Raw genomic sequence first — 25,945 nt, 5'->3', positions numbered from 1 at the left:
CCTGCAGCCACAGCCCTGCAGCCACAGTTCTGCAGCCACAGCCCTGCAGCCACAGCCCTGCAGCCACAGCCCGGCAGCCACAGTTCTGCAGCCACAGCCCTACAGCCACAGCCCTGCAGCCACAGCCCTGCAGCCACAGCCCGGCAGCCACAGCCTGGCAGCCACAGCCCTGCAGCCACAGCCCAGCAGCCACATCCCACGTCCTCCCAGTCCCTGGCGAGCTGGACTCACCTCTCAGGAACCCAGAATGCATTTCTGATTGATCAGGTTTCAGTAAAAGGGGTAGAAGGGATGGTCTGTAAATCAGACATTGATCATGAGGGCAAAGGTTACTCTGGTGCTTTGCTGGTGGAAATGCCCAAGACTCCCTGTTCCATGCACAAAAGTGGCAGGCAGCACTCAGGTAAAGCTACTTGTGTGTGAATGAGAAGGAAAAAAGGGAAAGGTTTCTGATAGTAAAGGCTTGGCCCTGCCTTTGCCAGGCTGGAGATGTCCTCGTGGTGCTGAGTGCCTGCAAACAGCAGGATGACAATGGTGCTGAGTAGCAGCTGGATTAGAGAGAGAGACCTCTGCTGAGGTACAGCTAAGGAGAGAGCAGGCCCCTTGGAGGAGGAACAGGAGAGGGTCATGGAGAGCTCCTACTGGGAAATGACAGGGAAAGGATCTCTGAAACAACAGGGCCCTGTGCCAAGAGCTAAGAGGGCTGCCTGCGATGAGTAGGACGGTAAAAAGAAAACCTGCAGTACAGTGGCCAAAAATCAGTAGAGCTGGCAGGATAAGTTTGATATTGTGAGACAATATTGATGTGACTCCATTGAAGAAAGTGGAATGTAAACTCTGTGTGGCGAGGGTAACACAGAGAGCCTGTGACCCCCATGCAGGTATTACTGGAGTTAATCTACAGGACAGGAGAGCACGTGGGTTAACATAGGGGTGGTTTGGAGGGAACCAAATCTGAGCCTCCGGCCTCCTACACCTGCACAGTCTCACTGCATCACTGATGATGAAACCAGGCAGACATTTGATTTATCTGACATCTATCACCTGCAAACACTACTGAAGTAAGTCTGCTCTTCACATTTACAAGCCAAAATGAACATCTTTGTTCAGTGCACTTTGATGCCATACATTTGTGCCTGCAGACTTTTCACTGCTCACTTCCCCCCCTTTTAATTATACTTTAAAGCCAATCCCATTTGTAAAATATCTGACTTGAGATGTGATTCTCATTTAGTAAGCCCATTTAATGAACCATTATCTTACTAATGCTTCCTCGAAAAGAAGATTCTTCAGCAATCATCCAAGACAAGAAACTGCTACTCACTTCCAGGAGCTGTGGACAGGTTTGGGAATTGAAACTGCTGCATTTAACAGTGAATCATCAAGTTTTGATACACAAAGGCTGCACGAGTGGTTTTGATGCTCTGAGGAGAGGAACAGCTCACAATGGATCTTGCATGGAGGCATCTTTTTTTTAATAAAAATTGTTACTGCATTTTAATGGAATATTTTTCAAAGTGTCTGGAGTGCTTTGAGTCCTGTAAAATATACCTTTGTCTGCTGCCCTATTGAATGCTGTAAAATTGGCAGAAGCAGGTGCAAGAGACTTATTCTTCTCCTTTCTAAGCTCTGATAAACAGATGGCCTCCAGTGAAGCAAATGGCAGCTAACCCACCCCAGACTTTCCTCACAACTTCCAAGATCCACAGGGAGTGCCACACTGGTGCTCAGTTACTGCCACACTCACTCCTCCCACTACATCCTGAGCTTTGCAAAGACATCTGAAAAGACTTGAGAACTTTTTTACCCCCCTACAATTTATCCTCCAGCCTTAATGCACCCAACAGCTCCCTACCTCAGCACACTTGGGAAGTCACAGCAACCCAAGACTTGGAAAAATGAGCGATCATCTCAGTGCCCGTTGCCAGGGGAACTCGGGAATGTTCAGAGCAAGCTATGCTGAAAAAGCATCTCTTGTAGAATAGAATATTAGATGTTTGAGCAGGTCATCATCATGGCTACGTGATTAGAGGTGTCAGAAAAGTGGTATTCTCTTAAGTGAACAAGTAATTTCAGCAAGGTAGGGCAAGACAACCTGTGTGGGTAATACTCCTCGTGTGGCAGAACAGGTCACAGATTTGTGCAGAGCAGCTGCTTGTAGGAAACATGGTTCAAATGCTTTTTTGCACATTAATCCTTTCTTTAAACTACATCTACAATGTTTTGAGTGAGATAAGCTGCTTTGGTTTCATTTCACTGCTTAAAAGCAAAGCAGAGGGGGGTAAAGTCCAACTGTTATTAGTGGTGAAGGGTTAATCAACTTTGTAATATAAAGATGGCACAAACATAATATAAATACTAAACCACAGAAGTTTCAGTCTTGCACAGTAACAATTCAAACCCAAAAGCATCTGATAAACAAACCACAGCAGGTTTTCACCTCCTGCTGAGATCTGCACTGGAGTATGAACGCCCAATGCTATAAAAAATTGCCAAAGAACTTGAGGTTATTGGGAATTCCAAGTAGAATCCTTGGAAGACGGACATCTCCAAACCTGCCTTTTAAAAAATATCTTAAACCCACTGGTCCCTGACAACCATTTTCATACACCTGAGTAAAACAGGCCAGTTTCTACACCCACCAAGCAGCAGCCACGCAGCTCCCAGGGATGTTACCTGCATTTGGCATCGTGTGCCCAAGCAAAGGCTCCTTGCCCTGATCTTTTGCACATGCCTAATTCTCTGCACTCCCCTTCTGGAGAGGCTGCCCCTGCCCTGGCAGTGCCATCCCAGGGGTGGGAGGTTACCTTGGGGATGCCTGCGGCGGTCTCGGACAGGCGGGGGTAGGTGTAGGAGCTGTAGGAGTGTCCTTGCTGGTGTGCTTTGAAGGCGCTGGCTCCGTAGGGCATGGCCGGCTCCTGCAGCCCTGAGCCCGACCGGGACCGCTGCCTCATGGTGGGCTGAGGGCTCGCAGGGTCCGCGTACGAGGACTTGGGCCTCTTGTCGTAGTCTTCCTTGGCCAGGCTGTGTCCCCAGTTGCTGTCCCCGTAGTCCAGCCTCTCCTTGGGGCACTCGCTCTGCACCGACGCGCGGGACGGGGTGTAGGGGAAGGGATCTCTGTAGTCCAGGGAGGATCCGCTGGGGATCCGCTGATACTCCAGCTTTAGGCCGCCGTATTCCAACGGTTTGGGTTTTGTGTCCAGGTGTGCATGGTAGTCTGGGAGGAACCTGGAGAGGTCTGACTGCAGGGGTGTCACTTCTGAGTAATAGATGTCCCGGGACGTCACCTTCATCATGTGCCCGTTCTGCTTTGTGGTGTAGCTGCCCTTGTAGTACCTGTCCAGCTCTTCCCCATAAACAGTCTTGTCTCGGTATTTTTCCACGACATAGTCTGTTGTAGTGTCTGACTCACTGGAGTACTGGGAATATGTGATGTAACCATTTTCCTCCTGGTGCCTTGGCACATGGTTTGCATTTCCTTGGTGGTGGTGGGTGGGAGGACTTTCCTTCCGCAGGGAATTGGATCGTGTCACTGAGATATTGTCAAACTCTTCCAGCAGGCCGTTGATTGAAGTGTCCTTTCGAGGCTTATTTCCTCGAACAATAGTCTGGGAATAAAAAAATTGTTTCTATTAAATTTTTGTTTAATACCTGACCAAGACGACCACCAATATGCAAACAAGTCTACAATTCACCCAGAAATACCCGTAGGGGTGTCATGTTCTCCAGTCACGTATCTCATTGCTGGGAAAAAAATCTGAATAAATACTTACAGTAGGGCATACAGAAAGGAAGAAATAAAATGGGGTTAAATTCAGTAGACCGTAAGCTGGGATTTGGCATGCAACTCCAAGACACTCTTAAAAAGCCCTATTTAAGAGGTGGGTGTTCAGAAGCCAACAATAAAGACATTTAAACATTTAAAATTACTACTTATTTTTTATTTGTTATTATTCAGTTGTCTACATCAAGCCAAACTGGCGGGCTGACTCTGATTTGCAGGGTATGCATAAGCTAAATGAAAATCACTCAGTGTTCACTTCTACATGTTAATTTAACAAACTGCTGGAATGGAAAGTAGCACATAGTTTAGTAGGTACTGGATTTTCTTGGGGTTTTTCTTTTTTTATGAAACAGTCTGTTTCTGAGTAGCAGAATTGTGACTGGGGACTAACTCTTAGTTACCTTGGCATAAGACACACTTGGGGAAGAGGGAAAAAATACTTAACTACATGTCCTTACAATACACAGCATCAAGCAAACCACTGCACAACCATGGCTTTGGGACATCACGGATGCCTTGTTTGTGTCCCACCATTGCAAAGCCCTTCACAGATTCCCCTCCATTCCTTTCTGTCCAAAACACTGGTGCTCCTGGTAAGATGGGAGCCAGCAGTGCTTGGTTAGAGCTCTCCTTCGAGAAAGACTGTTTTTAGTTAGTACCACCTGAAGACCCCATTTTTCAGCAGCTGGCTCCCACTGAGCACCACTTCACGTTTACAAACACCCAGCAAGAGTAAGATGTACAGATTAGTGGCCAGGGCCATAAATCAGTGCAGCTCTACTGAAAACACACTCGCTTTGCTGATTTACTGTGGCTAAGTATCTACAGCTGTATCTTCTTCAACTTAGTGAGTTTTTAAACAGTCCTTGTGGTCACCCCAAGGAGATTCCCCCTGTGAGCTGCAGCCCATGTGGCACATTGACTGTGGACACTAATCATGGAATATTGAATGCTGACCATGGTGTGCAGACTGGCCACTGATCCTGCACTCACTGAAAGACCAAGAGAGAGGCCACTCAGCCTCTGCCTAAAAGCAGGCAGGGGGCTCAAACTTTGTCAAAATAAGCATTTCATCACTAATAAAATCACTTTACACAAAATTAACAGGAATGTAGTTCTGTGTAACTCACAAAAGGCAGCTGAGAAAAGGCAGGCTCAAAGCAAAGCAGTCCTGACCTCACACTGCTCCCTGCTCTGATTTATGTCCGTAATTACTTGCCTGGTTTGCTATTTTGAAGCCAGTGATACTGAAACAATAGGACAGCAAAAATAAGGGACAGCAAATAGATCACTGCTTTTGCCTCCAAAGCCATTCAGCAGGATGAGAGGAATTGGTTTCATTCGGCTCCAGCCTCTCTGGCAGGATGACTGTGCGATCATTCATATTTAATTATCACATAATAAACCGGCAACATTCGACAATGAAATGCTTATAATTGAAAACAAGATTGAAATGCCCAACTGCCACCCCACCTCCCCTGTGCAAATGCAGCTGAGGAGCAAAATGCCAATTTAACACTCTCCACGGGACTGGCCTTCACAAAGGAGAGGTTTCCTGGAGCAACCGCGCTGTGTTTGCACAGGAGGGCCTCGGGGCCAGAGGGACACCCTGGGAGCACAGCAGACCCTTTGGCTACAGGGACCAGGAGCTGTCCCTCTGCTCCTCCAAGCAGACACTGTCTGGAACCAGGATTTTCAGATACCTTCAGAAGGAAGATTTAGAGAATGCAGCCGAGTGTTTCTGTGTTAGGGAATTCACTTATGACAAATCCCTGCAGCTCAGGGATTTTCTGCAGACAGGTCCGTGTGTGGGAGCAACTTTTTTGATTATGAGGTTTTAAAAATAGTACTAACAGTAAAATGGTCTTATAGGAAATTCTGATTTTCAGAAAAAAAAGCATTAGCCACCAAAGCCCCAGCCTGAAGAAGCTGTCTGGGACAGCTCTGGGATCTCAGTGCTGTCTCATCTTGACTGATGAAGTTAAGGGGATTAAGAACTTAAGCCTGTTCTTTTATCCCAGCATTTTAAGGATGACCACTGGCAAACACTGACTTGCAAGGGTGATGGTTGTAATTCCTATTGGCTTCACACCACAAGAAAATTAAAAGGGCCAGCACAAGGGGGGGATAAACTTACCTACTCCACAGGCACATTTTCTACTGAGTAGTCAGTATTACTAAAAATTATTATCAATTATGATAATTACTTATTGCTAATAAGAACAACACTATTCCTATGTGCCCTGTTTTTATATTTTGCACTTCCCTCATATGGAAGGACACAGATCATGGTGAGGTGCCCCCTGGCTAAATCAGACAGCGTACACCAGCTTGATCTTTTCCAAGGAAACATCTAGTGCCATTCCTACCAAAAGAACTGTAGTGTCCATAGAGAAGATAAAGTGTTTCACCAAGACCCTATGAAATAATGCTGTATAGTCAAGGATTCTGCTATCTGAATACAGCTTAAGGTGTTTATACACAAATCTCAACTACAGTGGGTGCCTCCCTGGTGGGCAGAACCATCTACTAGGCTTAAAACCCAAACTAATATCCCAAATTGGGTATCAGTCCATAGGAGTAATAAGAGTAATTGCCCTATAGGGATGAGCAGAGCATAAGGAATTAAAAAATAAAATCAAAGAAGATGTTATAAGGAATAAATGTTGTGCCACGTTAACTTGTTCTGAAGTCACTCACTACAGAGAAGGTGTGTGCTGGGGGCTTGACAGCCTCCTCAGCTTTCCTGGGAAGCACAGTATTTTCAGAAAGACAACAGAGACTGAGAGCTGGCACAACCATGGCCCAAACTCCCAAACCTGAGATCCCAGTGTTAGTGCAAGGGCCCAAATAAGTACCCAGGTCAAAGGAATGACTTCAGTGGAAAGATCAAATTGAAGATGTGGGGTCTTGGTTTGGGAATCTGGACTGTGGTTCCTGCATTGTCAGGAGCAGAGTGAAAACCTCCAGGGACTGAAATACAAAGGCAGGAATCACAAACGATGGGAAATTCTAACTCTACCTCAAAAAACAAAACATAAACCTTGAAAGAAAATGTACCAGAAAAAGGCTACATCAAAAGTGATATAAACAGAGTTATGCTGGTAATTAGTGTCATAGGAACTAGACTACTTTTCCCCAATTTTAAAGGCTTTATAAACTGGGAAAAAAGTGCTTCTGTTTAATGTGGGAATTCTGTTTTTCCCTATATTCTACATATATTCACACAGATTGTTTTCTAAATTTTCTAAATTGTTTTCTAAGTAACTTAAGCTGAAGCAAACAGTTAAAAGCAAACACTATTTGCAAAGGTTGATGGGCTGAGGTTTCTGAGGCCTTTGTTTGTGTCTGTTGAGATCACGAAAGGGAACCAGCACAACCCTCCAGTGTGCACAGAGCAGGATCGAGCCCTTCCGCAGGCACAGCTTCCACAGGGCTCGCTGCGGAGAGATGGGAGCTGGGAGGGTCAATACCCCGTGTTTATAAAAGGACGTCTTTCAGCGCACTGTGCAGCTCAGGGGGGATCGATGTTCCAGGAGATGAAGCAGAGCTGGTGGATTTTATGCTCCCGTTCCCGTCACAGGTTAAATCAATGGGGCACGGAGGCTGGAGCTGCAGCTCTGCCTTCATTCCCACTGCTCCCTGGACAGGTCTGGCATTTCCTCTGGAGCCTGGTGACAGGAGACATCCCTCATGGTGTGTCTGGAGCGCTCTGTCCTGCGGTGATAAGCCATAATGGATCTGTCTGTAAGAAATGCTGTCTTGCCTTGTTTCCAAAAGGAGATGAAAAACAGCTTCTGCACTCAAATACTGTATTAACCTTGACAATAATGAAGTGGGTAATTAACTGTTTTGCCCTAATGTGACCTTGCATTTATTGTCTTTAAAACTACTATACCTTAGGTACTCGTTAAGAATATATCATCCTTTGTCCTCCCAGAGCTGCGTTTTCAGAAGTCAATGAGGATTTTAAATCTCTGTGATGTGCAGGGTGAAAAAAAAAGGTGTTTTAAGGAAAGGTCGCCCTTATAAACAGCCAATCTAAACTCTGGTTTTGCCTCTAGCCAGCTTCTCCCCTCATCTGCATTGTACATAAACCAAAAGCACAGCCTATGCATAGCTGAAAATCAAATATTTTCTTAAGAAAAGGTGTATAAAGCACAGACGGTCAGAGTAATCAAAGTGATGGGTGTGTCACTAATTTATCTTCTTGTGTTGCAAGACATTCAAAGTATTCAAAGCTGGGTTGTTTTACTCCATGGTGTAAGCAAATGTGAACAGCACTGCCTTGGAGAAAAGCACTAATCCTTCTCATCAGATCAGAAGAAAAACTCTGAATTTCCCTATAAGTAACAGAGTTTTACAGCTGCAGCCAAGAGTGTAAGAGGTGTCATGGATCTGTGTTTCATCTCTTCTTACCAGAAGAAAAAGTACTTGAGGAGGAAGAACTTGTTTAGTGTGCAGGTGACACATCAATGAACAGGCTGCCCAGAGAGGGTGTGGAATCTCCCTTACGGGAGATGTCCAAGAACACAATCCTGTGCCATGTGCTCTGGGATGACCCTGCTGGAGCTGGGATGTGGGGGGAGATGATCCACTGCAGTCCCTTCCAACCTGACCCACTCTGTGATTCTGTGACCTTGAAATAGCTGCAGTCCCTCAAATCTCCTGGGGACAGGCACAACCATCCAGCAAATCTTGCTTTCTCCAGCAGCCCAGGTTCCCCATGAGGTGGGCTCCTTTCCCATGTTTGTGAGGCTAAATTTGAGGTCTGAGATGCCATTCTGAGGACTGACACAAGGACCAGGGCCAAAGGGTAAGATGGGAGAGGAGAGATAAAGACCTGCCCATGTTTTCAATGGCTGACTCTACATGGAGAAGTAAATACACTGCCAGGGAGGAAAAGTGATGACTGCTGAAGGCCTGGGGAGAACAGCTGGGACCTGGGACAGCTGCTTTCTAGTCAGTGGTTCCACTGTGCACTTAAGGCTTTTCTCCATTGAATATTCACTTGAGGACAAGTTCTAACCTCCGAGTTGCCTTCCAAAGGATGGCATTGGATCCGTCCTTGTGACCCCACCATGCTCCACTGAACGCTTAATCACACTCAAATGAGGAAGACTCATGAAAAAGGACTGAGAAATATTCCTATAACTCCACCCCTCTGTCCCCCACCTTATGATGGCATCATGGCAGAATGCGCTTCCCATGCCCACAGCAGAAGAGCCCAGGCAATGCTTCACTGCACTGCAGGAGACAAGCCTGGATATTGGATAAATGACCTGAAAAGTGCCCGAGTCCTGTTTTTTGGACAAAAGGGGAGGGAGACAGAACACCACAACCCAGCCTCTGGCTGTGGGTCCACCAAGTTTCAGCCTGAGACAGGACTGGAGATGACACAAAGTGGGCAAGTCAGCGCTGTATTTGGGCTGCTGTCTCCTCACCTGGCAGACAATGAGCAGATACAGACACCTCGGCACCAACCAAACACCTCATTTCTCCATGGTAATACAAAACATTAACCTAAGTGGGAAGTTCAGGGCACTTGTGCCATACAGATCACTCTGGAAACTGCCTTTTCCAACAGAAACTCCTCATGTATGCAGTGAGAAATGGTGCTGGATGGGATGAGATGTCATTTATCACTCTGCACCCTCCAGTAGTGGCCTATGGGATCTGCTCCAGTTTTGATCTACAGCCTGTCTACAAAACAGCCATTACTCAGAGTTAGTCACAAGGAATACACAACAGACAGGAAAGTGTGTCAGAACATTCCTTCCTGAAGCCTGTAATTTAGAGCTTGGTTTACACCTGTAAGCCTCAGAGCTCATACATTTTCTGTTATGAATTTCTTCCCAATTCCGTATATTCTCATTCTCCACGTAAAAATAATGTAAAAAAAATTAGTCGTTTCTGGTATTCCAGAAAGTTCCCTCCTTGGGGAAGGCATTCTGCAGACTGCATGGTGCTGAATGACTCAGCTGGGCCAGGAGGTTTGGGGCTCTGTTCCCTGGACCAAACATGCCCTTCCCACCACAGAGAGACAGTGTCCCCTGCCCAAACCAGGAGCACGAGACAGTGTCCCCTACCCTTGCCATGAAGTGACTGGGCACGAGCCACGATCCTGCCTCATCAACAGGAGAGAAGATGGGAAAACGCTGGCATGGCCACATGTTAGTTGTTGAAAGATGTAGATGGTGATGATGATGGCAACAATGGTTTACACTGATGATGTAGAAATGAAATTTACTCAGCCTGAAAACTGTGTATTACTCGATGGATCAAAATAAATGTACGGCTGAAGGTTTGAGAGAACTATAATATCCTTAACACTGGTGCCAGCTGTTTAAAATTCTTCAAAAGCAAAATAATGGAGAGCTATGAAAAAAGGGCTCACCAAAACAGCACTGTGTAATTTGTCACCCTGCACAGCAGTTTTAAAAGTTGGTTTCCATAACAACAAGAGCAACGTTTCATTATAATCACACTCACTGGTAATTCTTTTGACATTTTAAAATATAGCAACTTTAACAAAACGTTTAGTTTTACAATTCCACTGAAATACCTACATTCTAGTAACTTTTCCACATTTTTTTAAATACACAAAAATGCTTGTTATATGTCACTTGAAATGCTATTAAATAATATAAAACATCAAAAATAATTATTTTGGGCCTACTTAAAACATACCTGATATATGCAATTTTTAATGTAATATATATACACACAGATCTCTCAGACATACCACAAATGAGAGTGAAATGTGACTTAACACGTTTTAGTTTGAAAGAGGAAATTGGTGGAAGTATTACTGATGAGTTATACAGCACTGCACAGGGACAGTAGTGGAGATACTGCAAACCAAAGTCATAGGACCCTCAAAAATTTTCTTTTATTCAAAGATGGAATGAAAAAGCAAAATGTCCCACATGATGAAATTTCTCAAAACCAGTAACTGCAGGAATTTCAACTGCCCTCTTCACAGTGCTGCATTTTCCTAAGGCTATGGTTTCACAGCACAAGTGTACAGAGTGACCTGCTAAGCTGAAAAACTGCAGCAAACCACACCAAAGACTGTAGTTTTTTGGCTACATTCTGGATAAAATCCGTTCATCAATGTCAAAGTTTCCTATTTTGTCAAATCAACATTTTTTGTCAAGAAAAGAAAAAGATCAGTGACCTGGGAAGCCTGTGGCCTGTCCTGCTGATGAACACCAACAGGACCAGGCACCATATCTTCCCCCTTCCAAAGCCATGTCATTTGCCAATGCCCCTGTGGAATTATCTTTTTCCCCCAAGGAAGTTGCAAACCAAATTCCACATGATCTCCTGAGGCAGAGCCGTCTCCGCACTGCTCGGCATCGCCCGGTGGTCATGGGAGAAACTGCAGCAGCAGCACCTCTGAGCCTTCCAACTGTGCTAAAAACCAGCAAAGCAAAGCTGGGGACATTTGGGGAAGATGAGAAAAACCCTTCCCTCCAAGAAACACAACTCTGTTTTTCAGTCTCGTAAGACGAAGACAGGAGCAGAGTGGAAGCTCATGACATGTCACAGTTCCAGGACCAAAGCCTGCCACAGGCAGGGCTGTGTGACTTAAGTTTATATCCAAATACAAATGACAGAATTCAGGGCAGTTAATACAATGCACTGAAGCTCCAGTGTCTCTAACTGGTACCTCAGATATCTGGGCTCGGGAACCGGTTTGTGCTCGAATTCCTAATGCACCAAGGGACAGATGTGGGAATGTCGCCTTCTGCGCTACAGCTCTTCATCCCCACCACGATGCAGGGAGCAGGACAGGAAGCAAGGGGTGGTGGCAATCCTGGTGCCTCTTTCAGTTCTGGCATCACGGCTTTCTAAGGCAAATGCATGGCAGAAATGCATTTTAAATGAGGTGTGAACTGACCGTGCTGCCCATGCTCTGAGCTTGGTGCCAGCTCTGCCCCCGAGAAACTGCAGGGAGGTGAGACAGCAAGGGGAACACACAGGGGGCTGGGGGGAGCCCAAAGGGATGCAGAATTCTCTGCAGGCACAACTGGCATCAATCTTCATGTAGTATCAGCCAGTTGTCCTTACATTTAATATTTGCAGCCTAGACTGTTATTTTTCTGGGTTTTTATGTGGAGGAGGTGTGAGGAAAACAAAACCCCACTTTTCTCCACAAAGGCACGAGAAATCGCAGGAATTAAACAAATATTTAATTCCCACTGCTGCGGGTCTCCCACATGGTGCTGAGGTATCCACTGACACTGCTTCTATGGCACAGAGTCAGGATTTTACATCTCTGTGTGATCAGCACTGCGAACTGGTGGGGCACATCATGTGAGTCTTCCCACAGCTGATATACCTTAAACAAAAGGTTTTTCTACAACCAAGGCCCACGACACTGTCACAGATTGTACTACAAGGGTCAGAAAGGCATCAGTGTGGGATTTTCACAGGGAGAGGAGCCGCACCGCGGAGTGGGTGGTGTAAAAACCAGTGCCCCCTCTTTCCAGTCTGGCTCATCCATGCATTTACTGCAAAGATCCATGTTACAGAGTACAGGCATTGCCTGTCAACATGGAGAATGCAGTTTGCTCTCAGCCAACAGCACCAATTAAAAGAGCCTGAAGAGAGGGACAGTCTGCAGTTCATGAAGTGGCACTGCAGCATAAACCTTCTTTGTGGCTCAGATGACATTTCCCTGGATGAGGTTCCCCTCGTGCCCCAAACATGCCCATTAACAAATGCAAGGCTGATGGAGCATTAACCGAATTAATGATCCCGTTGCTTTTTTCTCAGTGAAAGATTTCTGGCTGCAGTTTGATTGAGCTTTCTGAAATATTTAAGTCAATTCCAGTGTGATAAAATTTTACGCCTAGAGAAGTAATTGCCTTCATCTGACAGCTCTGGCAGTGGGGCACTTGCTTAGGAGGGCAGAGGCTCTTGGGTCGTTCCACTGCAGTCAGGGTCATCTCCCTGCTTTTAATTGAAATGAGGATTTGGACAGTCTGTTAATTTAGAAAAAACAATTTAAACTGTATTTCTTTTGGCTGTGATTCACCACAATGAAGGAAGCTTTATATACGGCAGATGCTCGCAGACAAAGCCAACATTTCTGCTGCAGAGTGCACAGGGCAGCTTGAGGAGCTCCTTGTGCTCTGCAAGCCGTGGCAGAGGGTTGTGAATTACCTTCCCACTCCATAAATCATCAGGCAGAGGCAGTGAGTGGAAGAAGAAGCTGGTGAGTGCCTGAGTCCCCAGGGCCACGCAGCCGGTGCTTCACAGAGCAAGGGGCTCGTCACCCACGAGCCAGCAAAGCCCTGCCCAGGGCTGAGACACTCCTGCAAGCACAGCCCTGCACGTCTGGGATTAACACACTGAGGAAGGACAGGATGAGTGTGGGAACCTGGTCATGTTGTCAAGGTACAGCGAGAGAAATCATCCTCCAGTCAGTGATGTGCCAAATTTGCCTCAGCCCCACGGCCTTAGAACAGTGGGAAAGTTTCAAGGTACTTCCTTATACACTAAAATTGTGCATTCCACACACGTCAGGGGTGCTTTTCATCTGCCTGATGGTTCTCTGGGCTCCTTCATCCTCCCCTGAAAGCTCGCTCCTTGATTTTGGGAATTCAGGAATTTGTATCGGCAAAATAAAAACACAAAATAATTTCATGTACTTTGTAAACTGCAGCATTCATTCTTCCAAGAAGTGTACTATTCTTCCTTTTCTAGGACAGCTATCAACTGGAAGTGCAGCCACAGCAATGCCCAAAGGAAGTGGGACTGACTCCCACTGAGCAGTTTCCACCTGCAAACGTGGCCATAGAGCTAAAAGGTGTCCCTGTGCAGAAATCCAATGGATAGGGTCAAATTTACAAGGCAGCTGAGAGGAGACATGAGGAGCTTCCTAAGCTGACATTTTAATTACTCACTCTGGTAAAGGAGAAGTGCAAATCAAACACCTTCTCGATGGGAACAAACCAAGGCAGTTTCAGAGGATGCTCTGCAGCAGAGTAACTCGCAGGGGTGATGCCCAGCACAGCACCACAACATTTCATTTACGAGAAACTGCTCAAACATTTCTCGGGTAATCTTGATTTGATTCGATTTGCTGGGTTGCGTCGCCACCAAGTGCACTCTGTCCTCGGTGGCAGATTGGGGCTGACACGCCTAATAAATTAATCTGCCTGACAAAGTGCAGAGAGCTGGGAAGCAGAACAAGGGCAGGGCAGCCACTGCTGCCAAGGGAGAAATGGGAGCACCCTGCCCTGGGCTGCGGGATGGGAGTCACTCATCTCCTGCCCCAGAGCGTTTTCCAGGGTGGTTCATAAACACTGGTGTGTTTAAAGCAGATTTCTGTGCCCATATATCTCAATGCTTCTGGAAAGTGTTACTTCATATGGAAGCATAAGCCTTGGCAATAAGGATCTTGCACTGTGCACAGTGAGAATTATTAAATGCAAACTAGGATGTAGGTACCAATTACCGTTCTGTTCAGACTACAAAACTGTAAAATTCAGTACATTTCACAATCTCTTGCTATTCTTCTAACTGTGTGAGCCTGAAGATAACTAAAGCCTGATAGGTCTCAGCAATTACAAAGTAGAAATGCTCATCCTAAATACTTCTCTTTCATTCACTTTCCTCTCTCCAAAGATCTGTATCTGAAATGCCCTTTTCTTTTTTTTCTGGCCCACACAGTTCATCCTACAGACAACAGAAAAGGCATTTAAAAGTCTCTGCAGGTAAGTCAGTGTTGTTCCCTGGTAATACACAGCACTTGTCTGGTGTAATTGGATCCTGCGTGAAGGGGAAGACAAGAAAGAAAGAGCAGCAAAGCTCTTTGAAATTCCTACAGAGCCACCAAAGCCCAGATCTAATCATGTCAGAGGAGGAGACAGAGAAAAACACATTTATACCTGGAGCTTTGGCTCCACAGGTAAGTGAGCTGCTTGACAACACTTTTTCCTCTCTGATTCTATGACCCTTATTGAACTAAACTCTGTTTGGCTTGAATAAATGTGCCTGTTTGTCAATAATCATAAAATCACAGAATGGTTTGGGTTGGAAAGGACCTTAAAGACCACCTATTTCTATTTCTATTATATGGAACATAATTTAATGGGACTCTAACCAAGACAGTTTCTGTTCTGGACTACAGTGGATCAAACCAAGCTCATTAGCAGACCTAAGGACAAACATATCATTGACATGTGCAGAATGAGCAGTTACTGAATGATTATTGTCATTGCATGGTTAAATGGAAATGGAAGCAGCAAACACTGGCCCCGTGCTGGAGGGCAGACACTGCAGGGGCCGATTTTATATGGAAATCTCCTCCCCAGACCTGTTACTAAGTAGGCTGAAGCCTTCAACAAAAACCATCAGGATGCCCAGGTGGATTTCTCATTGCTTCAGGTGTCTGGGTCTGCTTTTGACATGCACGGCTATGAACGGGAAAGAGATTTCCTGCTGCCACCTAGTGTTTCCCAGGGCCAGCCACCGAAACGAGCAGGGAATTTTCTAAGACCAACACAACTTTCTAGCTGAGGGACTTCAGCAGCATCGCTGGAGGTTCAGCCAGTTCATGGCAACAAGGAATCTCCCAAAGTGTTTCTTACTGCACCAGCCTTCTCAGCTGAGCCAGGCGAGAGCTCACTGGACTGTGAGACTGAACGCTGGGGAAACACCTTCAGCCTGTCCAAACGTTTACAGGAGAAAGCATTGACTGCCTCACTGCTTATTTTTCATGCGTTGCCCTGGGACCATTGCCATGGAACAGGAACCAGAAGGACTCTGCTGTCCCCCTGAAGGATCACCTCCAGCTGCCTGGTCCCTCAGAGGCCCCAGCCCCACCTCTGGCCCCTGAGAGAGCATGGTCAGTACAGGGAAGGCTCTGCAGGCAAGAAGCAAATGAAAAGGAGCCAACACCACCACCAGCAGCCACATGAGCAGTGATGGAGCCCTCCACCCCCAGGCAGCGGGCTGGGAGTGGGACTCATTTTTCAGGACAGGCAAGCCAGTGATTGGAGGTATTGGAATGGTGTCCTATAGATTTGTCTTCAGGGACCATCTTCCATGTTAAAAAAATAACCTGATGATGAGTGTCCTTGCCCAGGATCTAATTCCTGGCTCACTTCAGGTTATACAGTGGTACCTGGAGAGTATTCCCAATCTTGTATTCCCAGAGGAGACCAGATTCAATTTCTGAAATGCTGACACTGAGAGTTTGCCCCTTTTACGTGTAGACGTACAGGTTAATGTGGTTTTTGAGCTCTAAAGCAGTTCTGGTCTGTCTCAGCATATGTAAACTGTGAACTCCACATCGATTTTCAATCTTTATTTAGTGTACTGTGAAGTTCTGCTCACCTATGTAAGCTCTCAAAAACAGAACTAAAGCTTGCCCTTGCAAGATTCCTCCAACACTAAGATTACTTAAAATCACAATGCTGATGCAAACAGCTTTTAAAAACATTCTTTGGCTAATCATACTGATCTGTATGAATGCTGCAGGCTCAGGTAAAGTAACTCCTTTCTCAGGGGAGCAGACTAATTCAGATCAATGCCAACTGCTGCATGGACAAAACTTACTTAGATGACAAAGGATTTCTGAAGAACTTCCTTAGATCTCCACATTGCACAAGCAAACTCCAGCACCCCTCCAGGGAGGAGCTCAGTAAGCTCAGAGGGATTGTTCAGGAGTAGGTGTGAGCCCACATCCAGCTCTCTGCAGGAGGAGAGCATTGGTAGCACACATTCTCACAAGCTGATCAGGAACTGTGCTGTTCAGAAAGCCAGAAACTCAAAACTATAAAAAAGATCTAAGAATGTATCAGTTAAAGCACCATGGGAAGAGGAATTTTCGTTGGAATGGAATGGAATGGAATGGACAGTCACTACAACAATCTCTGAGTCTGACCGCCTGACCAACCAATTCTAAAAAACCTCTGAGCTGTACCACTGATTGGTACTGTAGCTGACTTTTATTTGTACAGTGACAGATTTCCTGTAAGGCGACAGGGAATTGGGACTCTGGCTCTTCTCCCACTAAGGGAATGTCACAGTCAGACACGTCCATGGACACTAGGTGGCACATTTGTATTATATCTGTATGGGGAGTACAGAGATTAACTGAACCAGCATCATCACTTGTAAACGCAGTAACCAAAAAGCCCTCACGAGTGACGCATTTGCCCTTTGAAAGAAAAGCTTCCACTTAAATATGTTGCAGCAGTTTCTTCTGGCACCGTGTAGCACCAAAGGCATTCCTGCTCAGCAATCAAAATAAACTGAAAGTGGGGCTGCCTTGCAGGACAACTACAGATCTGACCATAAGCACTTGCAGATGAAGATAATCACAGTACAACTTTGGCTGGAAGGGACTTCTGCCTCCAGTCCACCCTCCCGCTCAGAGCTAACATCAAATTCCAGTCAGGCTGCTAAGGGCACTGTCCATCAAATTTGTCCTCTGCTTTCCAAATGCTGAGATCCCACAGTCCCTCCAGGCCACTGTCCTGCTGCTCCACCTCACTTGGTAGCAAAACATTTTCCTTCCACCTGGAATGTCCTGCGCTGCAAGGTGCTGGCCCTTTTTGGAGACACTTCCTCCACCTTCTCCCAGCTGAACATGCAGCAGGCACAACATGCAACTGCAGAGTGTGTAATTAGGAAATGTGAGTTAATAAGCATGACTTTTCATGATGTGGTTACAAGGAAGGCCCACGAGATGTCAGCAGCCTTCCAGGTCCTGCCCTGTTGGAGCAGCCTGATCCACCTACAGAGGCAGGAGTAGGAGGAATAAGAAAAAGCAAGGATTTACCAAGAAGGAGAAGTAAAAACTTGGGTGGACAAGGAAGAGAGGTGAGGACAACCACTGATCTGCCCACCTGCCCACAAACAGCAGGCAAAGCCTTTGAATGGTTCTTTATTTCTAAATCCCTCATTTCCTGGTCAGGTGTTTCCCCTGTGCAATTCCACATGGGAGGAGAGGACTAGAGCAGTTATCTACTGAAATCTAATTTGTAACCGTCCAAGCTCAGACAGGGACCCTGGCTTATCTCCTCTTTGAGGTGTTTGACCACTCAGCATCACTGTGCAGTGACCTCCATCTAAGCAAGGAAAGCATGCAAATACAGGAAAAAAAATGCACCCTAAATGGCACTTGAATTTCACTGCTGGAAATATTTTATGAGGCCAAATAGGATGGGGAAGAGAAATACCTTGTTTTATTTCTGTCATCATGCAGAGTAAACAGAACCTTGATTTTCATGCCAGAGCTACTGAAAGGGCCACAACCAGTAACCCATTTTCTGATTGTTTTCTCCCTGTGTAGTAGAGAGGCTGAAATATATCAGCAGAAATGTAGAAAAGTTTTAAAATTACAGTTGACTCACTGCATTGGGAGTCATGGCTTAAGAGGCAGAAATGAGAAAAGCTAAAACCAGTAAAGATAAAAATTACAGATTAGACCACTGGAACATGAGGATGAAAGACTGGGAGAAAAGCTGGCAACCCTGTGGTCTGCCCCCTACAGAAATTCTTTGCAGAACATCATGTGACTGAACTGCCAGGGGTTAATGGCACACTCAGTGTGCATCTCCAGTTTTGCATTGCAGCTCAGACCTGGGGCATTTCAGTCACATAACAGAAAAGACAATGTTTCCCCTACTTTTAAAGCAGCTCAGCCCACAGAGCACAGAAGAGGCTTCTGCCATTTTCCTGACAATACAGCATTGATGTCAAGATGAGGATTTCGCTCTGCCTTTGCTGAGCAGTGACCCCTCTGCATCACCAAGCTGTGCTGCTGCTCATCTCAGTGCATGGCAGGTACCACAGGACAGGACAGCCTCTTCCTCTTACACCTGTCTGTGGTTCTGAGGGAAGAATATTCAGGAAAAGGAAAATTCCATCCCATGAACATGGCTGGGTTTGCTGCAATGTGCTCAGGGGAAAACTACATGCAGAGGTCCCAGCAGGAAGGATTCAGTCTTCTGCTGCCTCTGTGTACTTTGACACACAAACACTGACAGCCACCTCCCTTCTTACTGCAGGACAAACTCATCGCTGTGTCACTGTCACGTCGGGGACTCTCATCTGCTCCTGCTCAGAGTGTGGATGGCTGAAACTATCCACAGCAGCAACAAAACCAAAGTGATGGAGGCTTCACACATGTACCAGCACAGACAACTAAAGAATAACCCCAGCATGGTGTTTTTTCATGAACAAATGGCTTTTTTTCTCCACCACTAACTTGACAGGAGCGAGGACACTCAGTTGTTCCTGCACTGGGGAAGATGAGAAGGGATTTAACGAGTCTTCAGTGCCATCCTGCTGCCACTGACAGCAGCAGACATTCAAGAATCTGAACAGAGCACCTTTACACAGACAATAATAAGGTCTTTCGAAAAAAATCCCCAAAATAAGGGTTCTGGTGTTTGTTTTCCTAATATTTTGAATGGAGTGGAGATGCATTTGCTTAGTTACTGACTCTGAAGCTTTCAAAAGATTAAAAGGTGGCAGCGAACTGAAGCTCCTGTGCAGCACAAGGGTGATGACAAGACAGGCATCTTGTGTGCTAAGAATAAACATACAAACCACAAGCTCCAGGTACACATGGAACAACTATAAAGTACCAAAGCAAGAAGATGGAGAGGCTTGGCATGAGTGATCTCAGACTCCATGAAGTCTGTTTAAGTACAGGCAGGCACAGGTAGTTCACATTTTTCATGTAGAGATGTTTTCAGTGAAAAATCAGCCTCTTTTCACCCCCTGTCTCCATACCACAAACCTATCAAGATCATCGCTGCTTTCTATTTTTCATGAAATTTCTGTGGCGTTTTACTGACTTGTGGTAGCATCTGAAACACACAATCCTCTGCTGGTATCTGGGTCACCCACACTGAGAAGGGGAATCCCATTATTGTCTCTCCTTGCATTTGAAATGAATGAATTTGTACAGTCAGTTCAGGTTTGGATTCAAAGGCTGATATTACCATGACAAGCCGCTGCCACGCGGTGCCAAAGCACTTATAAGCCTTTCATCCCAGCGAATGCAGAGGCAGGGCAGGTATCCCCCCGGATATGTGAGAGCCCAGGGGCGCTGCCTCTTCATCAGTGCTGCTGCTGCTGCTGCCTTGGAATACAGAGGGAGCAGGGAGAGTATTTATCCTTTATTGGTTTGACCCAAAGGGATACACCATGTATCAGACCCTCTCTGCTTTGCAGGCTGAGAAACAAGCACACACCCATACCTGGGAAAGCTACAAAACCTACAGAAGTCTTTCCCTTCCTCTGCTTCAGCTCTGGGTGAAGCCCAAAGCAAGCAAACACCAGTTCTATCTCAAACCCAAGAAAGTGCACTCTCAAAGTCTGGCTCTATAATCTCTGCTGCTCTCCAGCCATGAAGGAGCACCTACAGGAACAATTCTGCCTCACACCACATGGGCAGTCAACACTGAAGGAATAAAACAGAGAATAAATTCAGGAGCACATAAGAGCAGAGTTACAGAGCTGCTGTATGACCTGAAACCGCAGCACGAACCAACTCCAGCCAAAAGCCTCAGCCTGACCTAATACTGTGACTCAGGGAACAATTATGAACCTTCTCCTGCTACACATCAGTGCATTCACAAGTACATTAATGAATTATGAACTGCTGGGCGGAAAATGGGAAGTTGTAACCAATACTGAGACCTCAGGACCTTTGGTTTGTATCTCCATGAAATGCAAGTGCATTTTAAATCTTCAGTTCTCAGTGAAGTTATGAAATCCTCAGTGTCCTTGCAACACTAAAGGTACAGGTGCATGTGCACACATTAAAAAAATAGTCTAAATTAAATGGTTTTGCTGAACTAGTTTAGGAATATTAAATAGTATTTGCTTTAAAGTGGCCGCAACTCAGTGTCTCTCTACAAGTTATGCTGTATCAAAACAAGACATGTCAATTCTTAACAAACATACAGTAAAATGGTATCTTGCAATAAACTTAAAGCAAATTCTCAATGATAGTCAATGCCTCTAAGTTGCTATTAAAACTAAACTGTGTTTTCTGGCACTGTTATCGAGGCCCCTTTCAATAAGCTGCAGTTGAGACTCTAAAAGGGAAAGAAACTGGAAGGTGTGGGCACAATTTCTGGAATCCTTCAGCCTTAACCCCATTTCCTGATCTAACTGTACCTTTGGAGCAGTGGCAGGCAATGAACTGCAGTCTGGGTAATCTGCTTCCAAATTCACGCACTCCACCTACACAGAAAGCCCTTCCTGAGGGTCTCTCTGTGCTCAGCCCCGCAGACACCGTCGTGAGGGGCTCCAGGCTGCAGGAATCCTGCCCCTGCCAGGCACACCCTGGGAGGAGCTTGTAGGATATATGGATGCCTCAAAGACCACCAAAACCCAAGGTTACATTGGAGAATGAGCTCGGATTGGGATCTGGATTTTGGCTCCTGGCCCCAGCCCTTTCCTGGCAAGGGATGGTTTAGTTTGCAGTCCATCCCTGGTATGTGCACACACCCAGACCCCTGATACACAGACATAAAACCAAGAATTGACAAATTTCTTAGAAAGACAGTTATTTTCTCCACTTCAAAATGTGGCAATTGCCCATTTGGGGAGCTCTGCCCATGCCCATTTCCGGGCTGTGACCCAGAGTTGTATGGCCTTACAGTGCTGAGAAAGCTATAAATTTTAAAAATTAAGTTTATGGATTTCATGGTTCCAAATCTGCAGAAAAGAGATTGTAGTTCTACAAGATAATAAACACATTCTTTTTTCCACCCCCCATTTTAAAACATCCAGAGATATTTTGGTGTCAAGAAGGGCTGTGGAACAAAGTTGCTCTCCTCCCCTAACGGACAAAGGTTTGCCTATTTTTTCTTCATTAATCTGGGCCTCTATTATACAGTACAATATTTTATTATAGCAAAATATCAAGGCCTCGGTTTTATTCCCCTTGTCCTGAAGCACCACCCAGCCAGTCCTGATCAGCAAGTGATGAGTGCCCTTCAGGAGCAAGCAGTAAATGTAAATTTAGCAAAGAGCACATATCAAATATAGCTACAGGGTCCACGCTCTCAGGATCATCTGATTTTCCCTTGCTGCAGAAAAATTCACGTGAAAATGAATTTATTTTGCAGCTGCATAACAGGGAAATGGACATGACTGGCAGGGTCCAGGCCACCAGCACAACACAGGTGGGATCCACCTGCTGCTGGGATGTGCAATCCCAGAAAACACCTAATCATGGCAAATCTGTCTACCAGAATCCTGAGCCTCTGGATGGGGATCCCAGAGCCACAATGGCTCCCTGTCCAGTACTGCTCTACCCTCTGAGCCAAGTTTTCTTCCCAGCTGTCCAGCCTGAACCTCCCAAACCACACCCTGGTGCTGTTTCCCCTGATTTTACCACCCAGTGCGTTCATCTTCCTCCCCATGTGTTACCCCCTCCAGGCAGCAGCAGGTGCCAATGAGATCCCTCCCTGAGCTCCCTGCCCAGCTTAACAAGCAATTTAATTTTTCTCCATTGGTGCACTTTTCCCTCTCTCCCTTGCTCCAAACTGCCTTTGCCTAAAGCAGTTCTTAAATTAATTATCAAGGAGCTTTATGCTGCAGAGGAACATCGTTTGGGGCCTCCACTGGGACTTGTGGCTTTTTCTTCGGCAGCCCAGGACTGTGAAGGCTTGGCCCCTGCAAGACCCATGACTCACACGCTTCTGGGACATTCACACAAGCTTTATATATATGTGTAATTCCTTTTTTTCTTGCAGCTCTACTGTTAAATGTTTGTATTTGCAGCGCTCTCTGTACTCGCACACTCCCCAGCTGTGCCTGCCCCCCGGGACAGCCACTGTGTAATACCAACACACCCCTGGCATTGCTTCATTAAGGTTACAAGCAATTAAAGGCAGGTTGAGGAGCTCCAAGAGGACCCTGCACGGTACCTTCATAGGTGCCAGCTGGATGGGAGTGATGCATGACGGGTCCACCATGGGCTTGGGCCGGTTGGCCGTGTCCGCCAGCAAACTGTGCCACTGCTGGGGCAGCCCCGTGAACTTCTGCTCCCGGTGGTCAAAGCCAGTGTGGACCCGGTGCTCGAAGTTGGAGGGCCCAGAAATTTCAAGTCTTTTCTTCTTTTTCCCGAACATGGTGGAAAAATCTGGAGGAGTCATAAGGAAACAGGAAAGAAAGGAAAAAAAATCACATCTTTATGCGCTGTTTGAACCCACAGCTGTTCTCTCTACTTCAAAGGGAATTCTGGTGGATGGCATTAGCCAAATACCTGCATGAACTTTACTCCACACATTGAGACCTATGTGAGGGGAGCACTTATCTGACGTCTTCCCTAGGATTTTAAGAAATCAACCCAAGTCTCTTACCGCTAAACGTTCGTAATACCTTCCGAAACAAGAAAGTGCCTCTATTCCCAGGAAAGAAAGTCCCAGGTCCTACTTTGTGCTTCTCCCTCTGTTGCAAGTTGCATCCTATGGAAGTTCCCAGCCTGGAGCAATGCCAGCAGTGGATGGCTTTGCTCAGAGGATGGCACTTGGTGTAAGTGGTGAGCTGTGCCCTGACACATCACGAGAGCAAAAGCACACAGAACTTTGCACCTTAGATTTATACACCTCATCCTGCACAAAAGACAACTCATCCCAGATGAGAGCCTGGCTCTGCTGTGGTCAGATGTAGAACTCACACACCAGCAGTCACAGTGGGAATTATTCCTGTGCCATTTCAGCCATGCAAACAGACAGAGAGCTCAGGTCTAATTCTAACTTGGTCCAAGGGACTTCATCTGCATTTGGAAAGAGTCCTGCTTAAAACTGGCATCAGTTACTATAAATATCACATTATGTGACTTCTCCTTCAGGAGAGAAACCATTTGCTGTGAGACTCACCTGCCCCAAGTACCTGGGTTTATGCCCAGGTGGGCACAGCTCCCTGGCTCCCACCCAGCAGACTTAGGTGGGATTCAATACAGTGACAGCCCTACTTTTCTTAACATCCAGAAAGAAGGATCAGTTCTCTTGGTCTTTATGCAGATGGTGTGGAGAAATGAGAAGAGTCCCTCCTTCCCAGCTTCTGCATTTCTGGAGAGCCGTGGGCTGGCCTGGCTGCCTGGTAAAGCTAATTGTTACAGCACTTACTCTACAGAAAGTGTTTTAGTCAAGGTTTAGATGTTATTTCCTGATAAGGGTGGGTTGGTTGGCCTTCCTCCTGTTTGCTTTGCCTCTCCTGAGGAGCCTGGGGAAGGCAACAGGAGGGTTTGCAGGGCACACAGAGAGCAAAGGCTTATAGACTAGCTGGGGGAAGAGAAGTTTCAGAGGCAAAGTGGAAGGAGGCATGAACTGCAGACTGAAAGGGATGAAGCGTTTGCTCCCTCAGGAAATAGCCAGTACACCCCCAGCCTGCATTATCCTTGGGCTTGGTGGGTCCCACCTTACAACAAAACGGAGCCTAATGGCTATATTGAAGCAAGTTCAGAACTGACTTTCTGAAGGACTCCAGAATCTGCTGCATAAGACAAGGACAAATTCCTGGTCCCAAGGAAATAGACAGAGGTCCTGTCACTTATCAGTGAAATACTGTCCTGTCCTCGCAAAGTTCTCTGCCTGCTTTCTGCTGTCTCAAAATAGTCCTCCACCTTGATCTCTGGACCATTTCAAGCAGGGCTTGTTGAGCCCTTGAGCAGCATCTGTCTGAAATAGCAGCAGGGCAAGGGGCCTGGCAGCTCTATAAAACCTCTTGTAGCACAGGAGAGACTCAGTTGTAAAGGTGCTGCCCTGATTTTATGATTCAGGAGGCGGAGAGGAGAAACTCACAGAAGAAAATACACTTGTGCTGCTGCTGCAGGAAAAAAGATGAAATAGTAAATCAGGTATTTATTCTACCCTCATTTCACTAGTTTACTTAAAGATCAGGTCTATTATTTGAAAATTGATTGCTGGCTGCTTTGTAAGTCCCCCCTGTGTATTTGCAGGTGTTTGTGTCCCTTGTGCATGTTTTCTTTAGGCAGAGCAGACTTGCTTCTGTTGGCCTTTCTTCACAGGTCTCATTTTCCAAGCATCTCTCTGGCTTTCTACCCTACTCTGAACTCCCTCCCGTTCTCCTGCTCTTTTCACAGTATCTCTTTAGCTCTGTTAACTTGCGTATCATCCTCCTCACCTCTCTCTCCCCAAAACTCTTACAATCACCTTGATATTTGGCTCTTTTTACATTTTCCCCATCATTATCTTTTTGTCTTGTTGGTGAATGTCAGGGTACCTTGTGGCACTCACAGACAGGTTGGTTCCCAGCCTAACCCAAAGCCATCATGGTTGGTCTGTGCTCAAAGATCATTTACTGTCAAAGCTCAGCAGAGGCAGCCGGGCAGCAGCTCGTGCTCCATGCTCACCAATCACAGCCAGCTGCGAATCAATGGCACCGGATTGATTCATTCACCCTCTGGGATGGGAATCTATGAGACCTATTGGAGTAACATTTCAAACCATCAGCTCTAGACATGTACTCCCTCATCTGATCAATGCCAGTACTCGCAGGGTTTCCTGCTGGACTTGTATCCAAACGCAGCTCCAGAGCTCCAGGAAACATCAGGTAACTAAAAGCACATCAGCTGGCATACTGCATGCTGCTTTTTAAAATAAACAGCAGATTCATTCAACAAGATACTCCTCTTTTGGTTTTAAATTGCTCTTTGCCATGTTGCACTCTCTCATTTCAATGCTGTTGCAACTAGAAGCAAATGTGAAATTTGTCCCAGAGGGACCTTTACATCCTCAGAACAGTATTTTAGTCTCAAACTGGATGCTAAGGCCACACTTTTGCACAGGGCTGGTTGGTGTCTGAGGTCTGCGCAGTGGGACTTGCCCCTCCTTTTGACTGCAGCTCATGTTTAGATGAGCTTAAATCGACTGTGAAGCTCCAGCAGGACAGACAGGGATCCTGGCACCCTGCACAGCGAGGGATGGGTTCAGCCACGCGGGCAAACACAGCAATGCTGTGGGTATCAGTGGCCACAGAACATCTCCTTTGGGGCTGTGCCTGTGAAAGGTGAGCAGGACACCTGGCTGACAGCAGCCCCATCACTGTGGGAGCAGGGCAAGAGCCCCCCAGCAGCTCTGCAAAAGGCTGCTTGGTGCTCCGGAAAGGAGCAGAACCTCAGCCAGCTCTCAGGGGTATCAATAA

At 46.2% G+C, this 25,945-nt stretch overlaps 1 protein-coding gene across 2 annotated transcripts in view; it reads right to left on the bottom strand.

The window, feature by feature from the left end:
* PAK5 (p21 (RAC1) activated kinase 5) overlaps positions 1-25,945 on the bottom strand; it is an 86,237-nt gene that overhangs the window by 15,130 nt on the left and 45,162 nt on the right. For both annotated transcript variants that reach the window (XM_071582153.1, XM_071582152.1), the window contains exons 2-3: positions 22,705-22,919; positions 2,808-3,608 (exon numbers count right to left, since the gene is read on the bottom strand). In XM_071582153.1, the coding sequence (XP_071438254.1) occupies positions 2,808-3,608; positions 22,705-22,908 (1,005 nt within the window). In that variant the 5' untranslated portion in view covers positions 22,909-22,919. The remainder of the gene's footprint in view (positions 1-2,807; positions 3,609-22,704; positions 22,920-25,945) is intronic.

The sequence above is a fragment of the Pithys albifrons genome, chromosome 2 (assembly GCF_047495875.1).
Source record: "Pithys albifrons albifrons isolate INPA30051 chromosome 2, PitAlb_v1, whole genome shotgun sequence".
In the NCBI taxonomy this organism is placed as follows: Eukaryota; Metazoa; Chordata; class Aves; order Passeriformes; family Thamnophilidae; genus Pithys; species Pithys albifrons.
Note: the sequence above shows the minus strand (reverse complement) of the source record. Positions and strands in the feature narration are given on the sequence as shown.